This window comes from Phyllostomus discolor, chromosome 5 (assembly GCF_004126475.2).
Source record: "Phyllostomus discolor isolate MPI-MPIP mPhyDis1 chromosome 5, mPhyDis1.pri.v3, whole genome shotgun sequence".
Classification (NCBI taxonomy): Eukaryota; Metazoa; Chordata; class Mammalia; order Chiroptera; family Phyllostomidae; genus Phyllostomus; species Phyllostomus discolor.
The window spans coordinates 171,458,870-171,476,759 of NC_040907.2; the positions used below are offsets into that span (position 1 = coordinate 171,458,870).

Consider the following 17,890-nt stretch of genomic DNA (forward strand, 5'->3'; position numbering starts at 1 on the left):
CTAGTTCGGGTTTTGCACTGAGGGATGCAAACCAGCTGTAACTCAGCCGTAGCCAAGGAAGGCCCCAGTTCCAGGAAGAGTGGGGTGCCCAGAGGGTGGGTTTCCAGGGACAGGACAGAAGCAAAGGTGACGCACGCAGCTCCAGCAGGGCTGTGGGGCAGTGACGTGCGGAATGTTCCGCACCCAAAGGGAAGGAGGTGTCGGGTCCCAGGGCCCTTGTGGTGGCGGACGGAGCAGATTTCACACTTGTAATCGGTCACCCTGCACGGTCTTTTTCCACGAGGAAGAAGCAGGAGTCACGAAGCCCCGTGACTGTGGACAGGGGAGAGGACGGAGCGCATGCAGCTCAGGGGAGAGGTCGCCAGAGTCCACGCCAGGGCGGGCGGAGGACTGACGACGATCTGCCAGCGGCAGCAAAGACCTCGTCCGGAGGGCGTTGCTCTGCGGGGGGGGGGGGGGGGGCGTGGAGGGGGGGAAGTATGTTCAATGCTGAACAGGCCGAGTTTGAGGTCGCACGGGGCCGTGACAATCCACAGCCCGGCGCTGAGCCACGGTGCCGGGGGCGGGGGGGTAGGTTTACCAGGCCATAGCCAGAGACCCAGAGCTCTCGGGTCAGTGGAGGACAGACAGACAGACAGAGCCAGACAGACGCTGACTCTGCCCCCAGCCAAGGGGAAGAGCGAGGGCTGCAGCCAGTGAAGTCGTCCTGAATGACGTCAGCTTGTGCACAGCGTTTCAAAGCGTCTCCTGAGACGTGTGTGTGAACGCCTGTGTGGACGGTGGATGTCGGAAACTTCAGAGATGATGTGAGGTTTCAGCGTGGAGGTGGAGGCGTACCCCCGGGATGTGGGCTTATGTGTGGGGGTAAAAAACAACCAACCAACCAACCAAACAAAACTCCCCTTCAGGGTTTCGTACTCAGTGGAACTGAAATGGACCCCAAAGCTGTACTCCTCAGCCCCCCACTCAGAGCCTCATGTGGCTGTTATTTAATATATGACTTAAAAAACCAAGCCCGGGGCCCTGGGTGGCGTAGCTCAGTGGACTGAGCGCGGGCTGTGAACCAAAGTGTCGCAGGTTCGATTCCCAGTCAGGGTGCATGCCTGGGTTGCAGGCCACGGCCCCCAGCAACCGCACATGGATGTTTCTCTCTCTTTCTCTCTCTCCCTTTCTCCCTCCCTTCCCTCTCTGAGAATAAATAAATAAAACCTTAAACAAACAAACAAACAAATAAAAAACCAAGCCCGACTCTGCAGTTCCTGCTCCCACGGTAGCTAAGAGGTCGGCAGGGGCCGTGCTGAGGGTCCTCGAGGGGGCACTACGTGTCTGCTGGCGCCGCCCACCTCCTGCGGCACCGCGGCTTTCTTAAGAGTGGGCGTGAGCTGAGCGCGTGCATGCGACCCTTCCCCGTCGCCGTTGTTAACGCAGCTGGCCCTTTCACGATGAACGTGCTTTAACCCCCGGGGCCATGCGCTGAGTCTACAGACCGTGAGCAGCGACGCGACTTTTCCTGCCTGACCGTGAGGGCCTCTGCCATTTCACTGGGGTTCATTTCCGACACGGCGAACCTTCTTCATCCCCACGGCAGGGCTCTGGAGCCTCGCATCCCCCCCCCCCCCGGCCCCGGCGCGTGGAGGCGGAGACCTGGCTGCGTCCCAGCTCCCGCTCCCGGTTCCCATGGCCTTGAACCTCCGTCTCCTCCCCATGTCCCTCGCCCGTGGCCCGAGCCCATGGGCTTGCTGTGGGGTATAGGCGCAGCGTGGGTCAGGGGCCCAGGACGTCGCCTGGCCCAGGGCGAGCCCACAGTGAACCGTAGTTTTTCTGCCGACTACCTTCCGCCCACGTGGCATCCCCAGCGGGGGCTCCAGGTAGCAGGAAGCGAAAAAGGCAGGTGGACATTTCAAGAGCGTTGCCTCTGCCTTATGTCTCTGAAGCCCCTTATGTGTTTCTGATCGCCTTTCAATGTTTTGTGCCGTCATTTCTGTTTGCAGCAGGCGTGAGAGGGAGGCAGGCAGGCAGGCAGGTGTCCGTATGTGTCTCCACGTTCCTGAGGAGGAAGGGCCGTGGGGAGGGGCGGGCAGGGCAAGACGGAAGCCGCGGTTCCGGACTGTGACTCTAGGAGGCGCCGTCTTTTGTTCTGGTTTTGGTTCAGTGTTTCTGTTCCTTTGGTTTTGGGTGTCTGAGCTGAGGGGTTGGTCTCCAAGAGCTTCCTAGCAAAGCAGTGAGAAAGGGGCTTGGGGCAGTTGGAATTTTATGTGTTTTTTTTTTTTTTTGGAAGATAAGGATGCCTGGGAGTAAAAACATGAGCTTTTTCTACGTGAATTAAAATGTTCTCACTGGACGGCTCACTGTCTGCCCACAGGTTCTCCTGGACGTGTTCCCCTGATCCCTGTAGCCTTACTTACAGGCCCCCGACCCCCAAGATCAGAGGGGGTCACGCCACCCCCGATTCGACGAGGCCTCCCCCTCCCCACGGGCATGTGCCTGGCATGTGCTTGTTTGGAGTCAGGGTTCCCCGGGGTCTTGGTTGGGCCGTGCCCTCGGGGCACCTAGTAGGTGTCCCACAGATGAGCTGAAGGCACGGACGTATTCTGACCCCCTGGAAGTAACTGGGAGGCGGAGCATTAGCACCAGAATGGTCGACAGATGACGCCAGAATGGAGCTGAAAAACGTCCCGTGCTGTGGAGCACCCACGCCGACTCGCTCTCGGTTTACCCCCCGACTGGTCTCTGTCGCACACGCGAGAGCTCCTGGAGGAGGAGTCCGCGCCGGCCTGCGTCTGGCCTGACCTTCGTTTCCATGCAGGACACGTGGGAAGACGCAGTTACGTTTTTTTTTTAATTCAGTGCTATAATAATAAAATTTACCCCCGAGTCAGCCATCCTTCTACCACAGTAATTGCCCTTCATTTTTTTCTAAGTTCATTTTCAGTTCTTCCGTGTACGTCTTTACACTTTAGAGCTCTGCAGTCACGGTGCCTGTGCAAACTGTGTTCTCCCCTGAGCGTGCCCCGCGTCCTTGGCGTTGGTCTGCATTCGTCCCTGGGCCCGTGGCGGCCGACGCAGCCTGGCGTTTAGATGACGCGCCACCGCGCACGTAACACATGTCCTGTTTTGGACGTACAGGTGGTTTTTGTAGCTTCGGCTGCTCTCAGCGATGCTACAGGGATTCTCTCGGTTTCTACTGTATGTGATCATGTGTGTGCATGTGTGTGCACACATGTAGTTGAACCAGGCAGCAGACAGCACAGGGGCAGGCCCAGGGCCTGGCTCTGCAGTCTTGTTGTCCGGGCTTGAGCCCTTGGTTTGCTGCTTCTCAAGTGCCCTGGCAAGTCCCGGCACCGCCGCGGCTCCAAGCCGCCTGCAGAGCCGGGAAGGAGAGTCTAGTCCTGCCTAAGGTGGTGGAGATTGAATGGGGCAGGGGAAGAGCTTGGAACTCCGTCCGATACAGAGTGAAAGCTTATGAAGATGTGGCCCTTCCCCGGCAGGTTTGGGGGAGGGAGGGAGGGAGGTGGGCGGAAACGTCCATGGAATGAGAGCGGCCATTCGCCGCTGATAACTGCGGAGCTGGTGCCGGGAGCTGGGGGTGGGGGTGGGTGGGTAGGGGAGTTCGGACTGTGAATGCAAACTTGTTCCTTTCTTTCTTTTCTACTTTTACTCTCCGTTCTACCTTGTTACACACTTGAAAATTTCTGATAATGAGAAGTCACACACAGTGTGCACACACGGCACACAGGCACTTTAGATCTGAGGTTTATTTTGGGGGGGGGGTTGAATTATTTCCTTCGGCCGGGCTCCTGGAAGTGGGCCACCTGCTGGGACAGGTCACAGTCACGCTGACTGGGGGGGCCGCGCCGCGTCCCTGCAGGGCTGGCCCGTGTGCCCTGCGGTCCGAGGGCTTCCGCGGGACCAGGTTCATCACAGCCTGGGCTGGCACAGGTGCAGCGTTGCGTGGTCTCCGCCTATGTGTGCCGGCGAGACGGAGCCTCCCAGTTATTTTGATTCCCCCCTTGTGGATTAGCAGAAAGTTCGGAGGTTTTCTTCACTGTGTGTACTGGTGGTTATTTCCGACAGGTCCTGGGCCCTTTCATCTGTTAGGGTTTTGTGGGGCCCCATTTTAGGAAAGCAGTGTGACCGTTTGGAGTCAAGCTCGCGTTAGCCGTCCTCTGTCGTGTGCGTGGAGAGGCTACGTGGCTGTCGGGAGCAGGACCGAACCGCTCCCTCTCCAGGACACATTTGCGGCGAACACCGTTTCGGGTGCTCGCACGGCCCGAGCCGTTACTCAGTGCAAAACTCTCCGAGGGAAGTGTTTTTGACTCAGTTTCCACTTATGTTCAAAGTCACGTCTCCCCAATTCCGTGTGATGCGATGATGCATTTCGTAGTGTCAGGAAAATGAAGTTGGCAAACTCGGGCTCGCAGGTGGCCCCGTGTGGCTCTGGGGTCTGAAAGTGATGGGAGTTTGTGGCCGTCGTTGGCCCTCCTGGCCCGGGGCGGCCGGGACTGGGGCAGCCCTGTCCCCCGCCCCCCCGCCGGCTGGGGGTGGGGCGGGGCTGCAGGAGCAGGGGCAGCTGCTGGAGACGTTGGGGAAGCACGTGCTCCTCTCCGTCCGAGTAACCTGCGTGGTGAATCCGTGATACTTTCGAGGCCTGAGAGGCAGAGGGGAAGGTTCAGGTTTTAAAAGAAGCATAAGATATGGGCCTGGCTCTCCGGGAACTCAAAATCTGGGCGGAGAGACGGAGCATGCACATGAAACCACCACCGTCCGCGTGTGACTCGGGGCAGCTGTGCTGTGCCCCCGAAACGGGCTGTTCTGAATTTTCTCGGCGTCTCCACTTCTCCTGCAGCAGTGTCTCCTGGGAACCTTTCCAGGCATCCAGGGTAGAGCGGGTTCATCTCGCAAAACCTGCGCAATAAATAGTCCACGCTGCGGACATGCCATCCTTTGTTGGACCATCCCCTTAGTCAGGGGTTTTTATCTCTGTTTCTGCTGTGAGTTGCCGGGAACAGTAGAAACCTCTGTGTGTGCACATGCCCCTCCACGCACCGGCGTTCTGGGCCCGGCAGGACGGGCTGCCGGGGTGGGGGGGCTGCGGAGGAGGGCACACCTCTTAACCTTCGTAGAGGCCGAGCCGCTGCTTTCCACAGAAGCTGCCCCCCACGTAGTGCCCGACCACCAGAGCACGCGTGGGCTCGGCCCGCACCGCCACTTCCAAGAGTTGGGACGTGTTGTTGTGAGTGTCCAGCTGGGCATAAAGTGACACCCGGCTGCTATCAATCTCTGTGGCCACCGGGGGACACGAACACCTCTTTGATGGACAATACGGTGGCCGTTGTGGTTTTGCTGTTTTGTGCCCTGCTCGCCTTGTGCCTGTTTCGTGGTCAGCCTCGGGGACTCCCCTTGGCCGGTCCGGGAGGACTGTGGACACAGAATATAGACACCCACCCGTCTCTCCTGCCTCCCACTCACTCGGACCGGCCAGAGTGCTCGTCTCTTGTCTTTGTCCACCAGCCGGTTCTCTGCAGGGTCTTAACAGCCACTTGAGTGTCACCAGCTCAGGGAGCGGCCTGACCAGTCCGCTACGTGAACCAGCCTTTGCAGGGGGGGGGTCCCCGAGTGAGGGGGCTGGTACTGATGGGGGCGAGGCCACCAGCTCGTTGAAGAATGTGGGGGCTCACCACGACGTCAGCTGAGTGTCCCTCACGCCAGCCGTTCGGACGTCCTCCAAGTCACAGGGGGTGGGGGTGGACGGATGCTCCCGTGGACGCAGGGAGGCAGGGCTGACCCCCAGCAGCGGTCACACACCCAGCTGGCCTCTCTCCCGTGTGTGGCCAGGGGGTCCTGAAACCTGCACCATTCTTTCTCCAGGAGCCACGCCGTCCTCCAGGCCTCACCCGCCCGTGGTGGGCAAGGTGACGCACCACAGCATCGAGCTGTACTGGGACCCGGAGCAGCGGGCGCCACGCCGAGGGCCTCAGGAGCAGTGGTCCCGCTTCTCCGTCGAGGAGGAAGACCCCAAGATGCACACCTACGGTGTCATTTACACGTAGGTGCAACGCGGAGCCGCCAAACACGGCCCTTTGGTTTCCCGAGTAGCTGGGCTGGGTTCTCGTGTCTTGCAAAAGACTCGTTTTGAGATGAAAGAAGAGAATAGGCCAGCCTTGGTTGCATTCCTGCTTTTTCTAGATTATGATTTTTGGAAAATAGCTTTAGCAGTAACCTTGGAATTAAACCTCCTATACCTCTGGGAGCCTCCTTGGCTTCTGAAATGTTCTAATGGTGCATTCAAACACTCTGAAATGTAGAGGCAGGGTAAAGGAGAGCTGTATGCAATCAGGCGAGGGTCCCATCAGGCCGTTCCGTCTGCAGAGGTGGGCCGGGGTCCCGCATGTCTCCCCCGGGCAGGTCGCCGACCTCAAGCCCCACCGCCGGACCCTTGTTAACTAACTCCCTGCAAACAGCCCGCTGCCCCTCTGTCTGGGTCGGGCCACATGGGTCCCACGGCTGGTCTTCCTCGTTGCCCTGACCTTGAACACATTTCCTCCTGGCTTCACAGGGCTGGTGCCCATCAGAGAGATGTCCCCCCCCGCCCCAGGGACCATAGCAAGTGGCCCTTCTTCTCCCCGGGACCTTGTTTCCACACCTCCTGGGGTCGAGCTCCGCGGGGACGGGTTTGCCTCGTCTGTTCTCTGTCTCCCGACCCGGCATTCGCACCCAGCGGCAGGCAGACCACAGTCCCGCTGCTCGCTTTCCGCCCTCGCCCCAGCTGCCCCAATTCCCGGGCCGTGTCGGGGCCCCCGCAGGCCCGCAGGCTGTCCGCTGCAGGGATAAATACGAGGATGCAGCAGGAATAAATACGTCATTTTTTTTTCTTAGTCTCCATTCCAACTCTTATTTCTTCCCTTTAACGGCCGTATTGCAAAGTGATCCTGTGTTTCTCTTGGCGTTGCTTTGTTTTCCCGTGGAGACCCGACTGCTGTCTGCCAGGGCACGCTGGGACGCTGACCCGGCCTTGCGGGGCCCACGGGGAGGCTCCCGGCCCGGCACTCTGGGCACCTGCGCCAGGGAATCGAGTGACACAAACCCGGCCACTAGGTGGCAGGATGAGACTGTGTTAATCTCGGTCCTTCGCTCCAGCTGTCCTTAGCTCCAGCCAGTGCTTTCCTCTGTCTGACAAGGAGATTTTGTCTAGAGCACCTGCCTGCCCTGGGATCGCGGGCTGAAGAGCCCCTTCCGGGCCGGCCGGCTCCTGCCCGGGGCGCCTGCCAGCCGGCTGGCCTCTGACTCGGGCCTCCTCCCAGCCGTCACCGAGTTCTGGGCGTCCTCCCTTCCTGAACCCCTCTGTGCCCCCACCCCCCGCCAGATGGTGGCATCGCCCCTGACGAGGAGCCAGCTCCCTACTCCAACCGGGGCTTCGCGGCGTCCCCAGGCCCTCGGCTGCTTGAGTGAAGTGGGCGTTCCCCTCTTTTCCCTCCCTCCCCGTGCTCTGCCGTGCTCCCCGAGCTCTCTTTCCATTCTTCCTCCTGGCGAGTTGTCTTCCGTGGGTCTCCGACACCCTGAGGATGGAGGCCCAGCTCCTTAGACGGACATCGGGCACCCCGTCCACACCTGCGTTTCTCGTCTCTCACCTCGGAGCAGAACTCGCCCGGGGACCTACTTACTGCCTGTCCCTGCGCCTGGGCCTTGACTTTGTCCACAGGAGCGTTGGGCTGTTTCCCTGTTTGGCCGCGCTGGCCCCCGCCCCCTCCTCTGTCCCGGCCAAGTCAGGTTAGCCCCCGGCCTGTCTGTCTGCCCCGCCCCCGAGTCCCTGGGAGACCTGGTGGCCGTACCGTGTGTGTGGTTCGTCCTCTCTGCGCGTGTTACTGAGGAGACTGTCCTCTGGGCCAGACGCTGCACTGGGTCTGGGGACGCAGCGCTGGACAAGGAGGGAACCCCACCCCCCGCCTTGTGCCTTGTGGTGTGGAAATGGGGAACGGGAGCTGAGACAGAGCGGCGGGCCTGCGGTGCGCCGCGTTGAGCACCAGCGGCAGGCCCTCGGGGCTCGCTGCCTGCCCGCAGCTCGGCTGAGGTCTGCGCGTCTTTCCTGCCCCCCACCCAGGCTGCTGCAGGGTGGGGGGGGTTTTGCCTCAAGGGGGTCCATCCTCGTAGCCTCGGGGGGCGAGGGCATGGCCCGGTGTGTCTTGAGTCTTCTACGCAGAATGACACATGTCCCTTCTGCGGCTGCTTCATCGCCCCCAGCAAGTCCCCCGGCCGTGTCTGCCTGCAACAGGGGAGGCGCGCAGACTCCGGGGGGGTGGGGGGCTAATCCTCCGGACCAGCCGTCCAGTCTTCCTCGGGCGCAGGCGGCCGCAGGCTGGTTGGGGCCTGAGCAGCGACAGTGACAGAGGCAGCGAGAGGGCAGGTGCGGCAGAGCTCGGGTCTGGGTGTCGGGAATGCCGGTGCGGGGAGTGCGGGCAGGAGGGGCGGTTCCTGAGGCAGGCGCTGGGGGTGGGGTTCGGAGGGGAGGCTGGTAACGACTGTCCCGGGGCGTCGGTCCTTAGTGCGTTAAACTCCGTGTTTGCTCAGCTCCGCGTCAGACATTCGCTTATCGACTGGTGACAGGAAGAAGCACGCTCTCCCGAAACCTTGTACAGCTTCCTCCATCGCGGAGGGAGTTCGACGTTAACTCCTCCAACTCCCTAAGTTAGGAGTTAGACTCCTCCTTCGTTCTCCACGCGGCTGCCCCCGGGTGGGGTAGGTGGAGCCCCCCAAGTCTCGGTGGACGGCCCCACTGGTCGCCCGCATCTGTGCTACAGCCACTGTAGGGACCCAAGGGTCCCTCGTGTCCCCTGCTGTGCCCGGCTTTCTCCACGCTGCCATCCCTGTAACTGTGGTAGGAGCCCCCCCCAACCCCCCACTTCTCCCCTCCAGGGGTCACGAAGGAGCTGCTGGTTTCGGGGCGATCCCCTGACGTTGCACGGTACTGGGTTGTATGGGGGCCCTTCTGGTTATGTTTTGGACTAGAGCTGTGTTAACCCTTGACACCCAGCACTGAGACTTGGGTAGCGAGTTCCCAGTGAGCCCCTCGAGGCCTTTTCGCTGCCCCAGGCCGCTGGGGGCTCGGCGTCTGTGGGTCGGGCGGCTGTGGCCGTGGCCTGGGCTCCCGGCGATGAAGCCCGCCCGCCCGCCCGCCCGCCCAGGGACGAGGGACGCCAAGCTGGTGGAGTTCAGATGTTCAAGTCTCTATGTTTTAGCCCATTGCAGTTTTCCTGTGCATCGATCTTTGTTTTAGAGCTTTTACTTTTAGGGTAAGTGCATTTATATCTATTTTTAACACGTCTCTGTGCCGTGGTTTCTTAATTCAAATGTCGTTGGCCTCATTTCTTCACCGTCTTTCCCATGGTTTCTTTTTTGTCGGTACACGATGCCTCGTTTACTTGGTGCTGCCGCCTACCAGACCACCCTCAAATTGGGGGTAAACAAGTATCGTGCGTGTTCCATGAGTCAGCGGTTTGGGCAGGTGGGGCTGGCACGTCTCTGCTCCCCGTGGTCTTGGCCGGGTCTGGAGGACCCCAGCGGTGTCCCCCAGTGTCTGCTGCCTCTGCCGGGGCGGCTGGGGCAGCCAGCGGGGTGGATCTGGCTTCTTCCCCTCCCTCTGCTGTCGGGCATGTCATGGTGGGTCCCCTGCACCAGGCGGCCTCGCCCTCCCGTGGGAAGTTGAACTTCCTTCCTTGGTGCCAGCTTCCGAGGGCGCAGAAGCCAGACCTCGCCAGGTCCTGAGGCCTCAGCTGGAACTTCACGGGGAGCCACGGAGGTGCCACACGAGGTGTGTCCTCTGCACTCGAGGCCCTCACCGCCTGGCGTGGGGGCTCAGGCCCGCGCCGGAGCAGCCGGCGTTCCCAGTACACCCGCACCTCCCCTCCACGTACCTGTCAGGGGACGCTGGCTCAGCCCCTGCTGTCCTGTGTGTGTCCTCCCGTCCAGGGGATACGCCACGAAGCACGTCGTGGAAGGCCTGGAGCCACGGACCCTGTACCGGTTTCGGCTGAAGGTGACCAGCCCCTCCGGCGACTATGAGTACAGCCCAGCGGTCTCAGTGTCGACGACCAGTGAGTATGCAGACCCCGCGAGAGCTCCGTGATCTCAAGACGCCAGCAGACGGCAAGCAGGGTCGGGGGTGCAGCAGCCCACTGTTGGTGTGCGCTGCCGGGGGCGGAGCCAATGCCACTTTCCAACACCGTGACGGCCCCGGGCCCTGGCAGGGCCTGGCCGTCACCTGGGACGTCTGTTTGTGCAACAGTCAGAGCTGGTCTGTGCCCCCAGTGCCCGGGTGCACACTTGGTGCAAAAGCGTGGCCGCCTCACTCAGGACACGGAGCATGTGCCACTCAGGCGGAGTGGCAGGACGGGCAGCAAGAGGAGGGGAGAGGCTGGCGCCGGGGACCCCCGGGCTGGGTGCCCTGTCAGGCCGCCTCCAGCTCCCTCCTGTCCTCCTGCTGTCCCCAGCCACCCCCAGGCCACCCCTGCACGCCTCTGCCCCTTGCTCTGGGGTGTCCCTCTCTGGCAGCCCTTCCCCCACCCCTGGCTGCTGAGCCCGCTCCACGAAGAGCTCTGCTCAAGGCCAGTCCCGCGTGGCTCCTCGTCCTCCGCCTGCCCCTCGGTCCCCCCCCCCCCCGCCCCCGGCACACAGCCTCCGTGTGTCACCTCCTCTAGTGTGCCTCCTGTGTCTTGCTTTATGGAGTCTGCCGCCTGCTGTGTGCAGCGGGGGATGGGGGGGACGGGCCAGTCATGTCTAGCCTTCTCCTCAGGGGCGGGGGATGGACAGGAGGGGAAATGGAAGGCCTGAGGCAGAACCGAGAGGACCAGGGCGGGCACGGATTTCCTCTGCTCACTGTCACAGCGGCTGGGAGGGTCCCCCTGACCTGCGGGGTACGGGTGAACTGGCAAGGGACGGACTGTGGTGGCCACCGCCACCCCAGCACCACAGCCACGCCGGGCACCGTCCCGCAGGCTTCCTGCCGGAGTCACTGCAGAGCCACCGTCAGCCCATCTGGCAGCTGACAAGGGCCGTGTGGGGCGGTGTGGGGCCGGGTGGGCCGTGTCCTCGCCAGGCTGGCTTCCTGGAGGCCGCTGCTCCAGGGGCCCAGGACATGTGTCCCTGTGTCCTGAGGTTTCCACGGGCACTGAGACAGGACCTCCTGCGGGGACAAGGGCATGATGGAGACGGGGCTTCTGGTGCTGACCTGGGGTGCCGCCGGGCTCCCCACTGTCCTGCCTGGCTGCCGCCCCCTCACCTGTTGTTGCGGTTACGATGCCCACGGCAGACTCTCTTCGGGAGGCAGCACGTTCTACTCGGAGAATTAAAAGTGTGCACGTGACACGAAACGGTGGGCGTGCCTCTGCGGGTGGGTCGTTTGCGTGCGGTTTGAAAGTGTTTTCGTGAATCATGCGCTTTGTTTGCATAAAGGACGCTCAGCCTTTTTTTTTCCCAGGTAAAGTACACGGACACTTGCTTAAACGAGGCATGCAATTTTAATCAGCTGGGCCCTTACAAAGAAAGAAAAACCGCTTGTTCATCGGCAAATCCCTTCTCTGATGAGCTCATCACTTACTCACCACCGTTAGTGGAGACCTAGCCTCCACCGAGCGAGGCGTTATCGCCCCGTTACAGCCTGGGGGTGGTGACTTCGGCAGTTAACTGAGCCTCTCACAGGACCTGCGTGGGGCTCCCCGGCCCTCGCCCCTCCCGGGAGTGGTGGTCCCCTTGCGTGGTCCTCCCGGCGAGCCCCCATGACAGCCTTCCCACAGGCAGCCTCAGGTCCATGTTAGTAATGGCCACCCTCAGGGTAAGCAGTGGAGAGCAAAGGCGGACCCTGCCTTTCTTGCATCCGCGTGCTCAGACCGATGGCCATCCCTCGGGCCAGGCCCACAGAGTCTCGAGGGGCTCGGGGGCGGGAGCCGTGCGGCGTTGGGCTCCCCCTGAGTTTCCTCTGCTCTTCACGCCTCTCGCCCGGCGCGGGAGCGGGAGGACCTGCCCTGCTCTGCGAACAAGAGCCCTTCCTGTCCTGTGGCTCTGTCAAGCCCACGAAAACACGGGGACGGTTCCTTGCCTCGAACCGTCCCTGCCCACCTCTGCCCCTCCTCCCCTCCCGCGGCTGCGAGGGGTCAGCGAGGCACCTCTGGGAAGGAGCTGCCGTGCCCCGAGCGGCGGTCACCGTCAGCCACTGCTTTTTGCTGGAACCCAGTGAGCCAGCTCTGCTGTCCCCCTCTCCTCCTGGAGCTGTCCCTTGGTGCTCAGAATAGGTGACGAGAGCCTGATTATCCCCTCCTGCGGGGGGAGCTGGAGGAGGCGACAGGTTTATGCAGAAGACAGCCTGGTATCCACAAGCCCTGGTCCTGGCCACGCACGGCCCCCAGCTCCCGAGCACAGAACGAGCTTGTTTCGTGCCCCAGCACTCGCACGCACGGGGCTTCCTGGGCGGGACGCTCCGGAGAGTGGTCCCACGGAGCGGGGGCGGGGGGGGCACTGTGCTGGCCGCCGGGGCGGACGGGCGCTGGGCGTGGTGCGTGCCTCAGCGTGCAGGCACGCCGCCGCGTGTGCGTTTACCCCCTTCCTTCCAAATCCCAGGAAGTCAGCGCTTCTCCGAAGCCTTCTGGGCTCAGGCACCTGTTTCCCCGAACACTTTGCTGGGGGTGGGGGGGGGGGGTCACACTTGCTTATTCCGATGTCGGCTGCATTCAACCCTTCATGGGAACGGAAGTGCGCGGTGACTGGCTCGTCGCCTCCACGGGCACCATGCACCCCAGAGGGGCGTGTGGCCGGCTGGGTGAGGTCTGCCCGGGGGATGGGGTGGGGCATGGGGGGGCGACCTGCTGGGCCTCTCTGGCTCCCGGGGCTGTGGGCTGAAGGAGGACGTGAGGACCCTCGTGTAAGGTCCTAGATGCAGCTGCAGTCGGTAGGGTTTCCTCGAGGACACCAGACTCTGAAACGGAGCGCGGGAAGGGAGCTTCCCCCATTCCTTTAGTAGATTTTAGGCAGATTCCTTGTATTTTTATTTTATTTAAAAAATTTTTTTAAAGATTTTATTTATTTATTTTTAGAGAGGGAAGGGAAGGGGAGAGAGAGAGAGAGAGAGAAACATCAATGTGCGGTTGCTGGGGGCCGTGGCCTGCAACCCAGGCATGTGCCCTGACTGGGAATCGAACCTGCGATGCTTTGGTCCGCAGCCCGCGCTCGATCCACTGAGCTACACCAGCCAGGGTGGATTCCTCGTATTTTTAGCAGCAGCGACAGTTGGCGAGTCCCCAAAGTGGGGGCTGCTTGGCGGTAAAGAGACTCTCCTGCTGCCACGCCCTCCCCTCCTCCCCTCCTCCCTGGGCAGCGAGAGGGGTGGGGGCTGCTGCGGGTTGTGTTGTCCCCTGAACTGCGGGGGCGGGGGGGGGGGGGGGGGTGTCTCCGACTCGGTCGCTCCGCCTCCCCGCTGCTCTCGCCCAGGCTCTCCCCCTCGGCTCTGTGGACGCTGGCGGCCGTCCTGCCGCATCCCTGGCCCTTACTTGCTCGGTGCCAGTAGCACCTACCTCTCAGTGGTGACAACCCAAAGCGCCATCAGACTTCACCAGACGCCTTTCGAAGGGAACCTCGGCCCTTCTGCACAGCCCCCAGCGGAACCACCGACCGGGCTGGGCGCGACCTCCCCCGGAAGGCCGGGGACCGCGTCGGCATGGCCTTTTGAGAGTTCATCGTGATATTTATTTTTATTTAAAGCCCTTGGTCTGCAAATATGTGCGGAATGATGAAAAGGAAATATAACGTGGCTAAAAAATCTTTAGGACATTGGCAAGCTCTCACAGAGAAAATTGTTATTTCAAAACATTTTTCACTTGGCTGAAATGAGTTTTTTCCGAAAAGGAGAGAGGTTATCGGTGCCGGCTCACTGATGGCGACCCCTCCTCCTTCCGCCCCCCCCAACACCCCCCCAACCCCCGGTCTGCACTTTGCCCAGCCGAGGTCCTCTGGGGAAACCGGGAGAACCATGGCTCCTGGGTCCAGGGCTCTGTCTGGAGAGCTTTTCCTCCGACGGAGCAGGAGTACGGCTTGTATTTCCCATCTGGCAGGCGGGCGAGGCCGGTGGACCCCCTGCAGGCCAGACTGCCAGAGGCGGTTCAGGGGTACGCTGAGCCCCAGGAGGCAGTCCAGGCTGCAGTGTGGGGACGTGTCCTTTGGGGTTCAGAATAATAAGGGGCAGAAAGTGGGCACCGCACCACTTTCAAGGGGGGGGACACGGGTCTGTCCCATTCCCTCTGGGACCTCAGTGCGAAGGTTTGGCAACTGTTTGTTGAATGAATACTCAAGACCTCGGAGATGACTACAGTGAGGCGTAATCGGCCCCATGCCCGTGGGGGTGAGGTCTGTATGCTGAGCGTGGGAGGCAGAAGTGACCTGTGGGCTGCAGCGGACAAGGGCAACCTGCTGGCCCCCGACCGTCCCCTCCCCAGCAGACACGTGCTGGGTGCTTGCGACTGGCCCGGAGCAGTTCTGAGACCCTCACTTTGTTATATCGTTAAGCTTGAGCGTAATTACTTAAAAATCAGACTGTCACGGAACGTGAAACAAACGGAGCATCGCCATAAAGGCCGTGGAAGATGGGCTTCCGTCACACGTCCCTTCACCCTCACACCCCGCCCATGCTGGCCCCTCGGCCCCGCCCTCTTCCCCCGCAGAGGCCCCTCCCCCACCCAAGGGAGCGCCCCCCGCTTCCAGCCCCCATCCGGCCCTTCCTCCGTCTCTGCACTCCTTCCCGGGCTCCGGCTTCTTGCTCCGCCCTGTCTGGCAGGCTCTGGCCCCCCGTCGGGGCTGTCTCGCCACGCCCCGCCTCTCTGGGTGGGGTGGGACCCCTGGGCCCCACAGGCTCGGGGGAGACAGGGCCGGTGTGAGTGTCTCGGTCCCGGGGAGACCGAACATTTGGCTCTCAAGCGTTAGAGCGGCCCGTCTTGTTCCCATCTGCTGCTCGGGGAGCCGTTTAAGAGACGCTGGCCGAGAAAACCCCGGCGTGCAGTGGCAGTCGGGGAGCTTTCTCTCGCACGCCAGAGCCATTCATTGAGTCTTAGGACATCCGAGAGGGTGATTTTCTAATGAGGCTTCACGTTCCAGAAGCCACACGTTTACAATTTGAAAACATCCCGAAGACTTTAAGACGACCTAAGTGGTTCTTCTCCCAGTAAGCGAAAGCAAGGTGCTTTTCAGGACAAGAAGGCCTCGGATGGGAGATGGGGGTGCCCTTGTCTCTCGGAGGCACACCCAAACCTCCACGTGCGCCAGAGGGGGAGGGGCTGGGACGGACCTCCCTTCGTGCCCCGGGGTCCGGTGGAAGTAACGCCCGTCTGAGTGTGGTTGGCGGGTAGGGTGATAATATGGGTGTCACAGCTTGTAGTTTCAATTTGAACATTTCCCCTAAAGTGTCCTCTGCTGTGCGCGAGTGGGATATTACCATGTTGCAGAATTACACGCCAACGATCTCGTAAGACGAGATTCTGTGATAAAACAGGAGCGTTCCTGGGGCCGGACCCCGCCGTACTGTGGATAAGACTTCTTCCCGCCTCCTTCCGCAGGAGAACCCGTAAGCAGTGAGTACTTCCACCGGGCCGTCAACATGAATGACGAGGATCTGCTGGTCCGGATGCTTCAAGGCGGGTGAGAGGACTCTGCCCTTTGAACTTCCTAGGTGTGATTGTCCGTGCCCACGGAGCGCAGAGAAGCGCAGGGTGCCGCTTTATTTTATGGCGTCCCCTGAGGGGTTCCCAGGCCTTCGGCACTGGCCGCAAACTCGAGCCCGGGTGCCCGGGAGACGTCCAGTGCGGGTGGCGAACCCGGTGACTGAGCTGCGTGCCCGGTGCGCTCCTCGGTGACTATCTAATGCAAGCCGAAAGAGGAGGTTACGAACGAGTCTGGGCGTCCCAGGATCGTCCCAGAAGGAACTCCTGGCCCTTCAGAAATGCCCGCCCAGCCCGGTCCCTGTATCTCTGAGTCTGTCTCCGTGTCGCCGGTGGGTTCGTTCTGTTCAGGAGATCCCACGCAGGGGTGGAATCCCACGGTGTTGTCCTTCTCTGACCGGCCGGCTGACTTCACCTGCACCAGGCTCCCTGGGCCCACCCACGTCGCCCGCGCCAGGTGGAAAGATTTCCTGCCTTTTTTCCCGCCGGGTCGCATGGATTCTTTCTGAACTGGTCGTTTTGGGTGACTTGGAAGACAGTTCGTGTGTGTGGACTGGGGCTCTGCACTTTGGGGAAGAGAAGGCTCCCCCAAAACGTCGAAGCTGCTAGGCTGGTGTGCAAGAGCCCTGCTTTCTCTGTGGGGAGCGGGCCTGCACGCCCGTGGGGGACGTGGGGGTCCAGGGGGGGAAGCGAGGGCGGCCACCGTGCAGGCTCCGGTCCCCCGGAGCGGAGGGCGGGCGTGGGGACGGTGTCCTCGCCCACTAGGGGGGCCCTGCTCCCCGAGGAGCGCGTTGTATCGGCTCGCAGAATGGTTTCGAGCAGAAGGGAACGCCTCTTTGAAGTGAAACGACAGCAACCTTCTCTCCTGTGCTTGTGAATTTGGGTCTTTTAAAATATTCGGCAGGGCAGCCCAGGACAAGACCAATGTCATGGCCCGGAAGGAATTGGGATTTTTTTCGGTAAAATGAACCATTTTAGCTGCCCTCCCCCGTGCCCCGCAGGAGACGCCCGCCGCCGACCTCCGGGGAGCCGCGCCCGGCACGCTAACCTCCTCTCTTGTTCTCCCGAAGCAACGTGAAGGTGGATGTGCCCAACAAGCTGGGCTTCACAGCGCTGATGGTGGCGGCGCAGAAAGGGTACACCAGGTGGGCCTTCCCTCGGGCCGGCCCTGTGGGGGCTGGCGGGGCCCTCTCCCAAAGGCGCCCTCGTCGGCGGGGGGGGGGGCAAGAGGGTGCTGGGGGAACCCCCTTTTTCTCTCTCTCCGAACCTGTGCCCTATAAAAAGCAGCTGAGCAAGAAGTCAGCCATTCTCCTCATCAAGGTACGTGATCTGGAGGAGAGCATGTACGAATGTCTAATCACACGGTGAGGAAGAGGGGTTGCTGTTTAATTATATTTTACACTATATTTTATGTATCCTGAGACAACTGGTTATTGGAATCTGAGTTTCTTTAAAAAAAAAGAAAAGAAAGGCAAGGGATATGAATTCTGGAAAATGAACTTCCCTGATGGGTGGCTGAGATATTGTTTTCACTGGTACACTTTATTTTCTCTGTTCCGCATGGAGATAGACTTAAATACTAACAGCTTATTTTTCGATCATATTTATAGTTTAACTAAAATGCCGTTGTGGAAAAAAAAAAGAAATTGACTTTCATTCAGTGCTGACATTTGAAAATGTACTTAAAGTGGTCATTAAATTGACAGCGAACTGTGGTTTGATGGTCCGGTTTGTTTGTGTGGTATAGTTTGTTTTCAGTGGATAATTTATGTAAAGGGTAAAACCTCATTTTTTTTTTAATCCTCACCCAGGACATGTTTTTCACGGCTTTCGGAGAGGGAGGGAGTGGGGAGAGGGAGGGAGTGGGGAGAGGGAGGGAGTTCATAGGAAGGAGGGCAAGAGAAGCATCCTTGTGAGAAAGGGGCATCGGCGGGCTGCCTCCCAGATGCACCTGTACCAGAGGTCATACAAGTCTGGGCCTGCTGTTGCCTGTGCCCACGCCCAGCCCAGGGATCAAACCCACAACCTATGCACATGCCCTGGCTGGAATCGAACCTGTAGCCCTTGGGTTACAGGATGAAGCTCCAGTCAACGGAGCCCTACTAGGGAGGGCAGCATTTCTTCTTCTCTTTGGTGCGGAGAGGCAGGTTTCTGCTCTCCGGCCTAATAACGCCTGGGGGGCTTGAAAGCGGCCGGCGGCC

At 60.8% G+C, this 17,890-nt stretch overlaps 1 protein-coding gene across 1 annotated transcript in view; it reads left to right on the forward strand.

Moving 5' to 3' along the window:
- Positions 1–17,890, forward strand: part of FANK1 (fibronectin type III and ankyrin repeat domains 1) — a 46,555-nt gene that overhangs the window by 20,427 nt on the left and 8,238 nt on the right. Inside the window, exons 2-5 of the mRNA XM_028513811.2 lie at positions 5,869–6,046; positions 9,964–10,088; positions 15,588–15,669; positions 16,760–16,834. Coding sequence (XP_028369612.1) covers positions 5,869–6,046; positions 9,964–10,088; positions 15,588–15,669; positions 16,760–16,834 — 460 coding nt within the window. The remainder of the gene's footprint in view (positions 1–5,868; positions 6,047–9,963; positions 10,089–15,587; positions 15,670–16,759; positions 16,835–17,890) is intronic.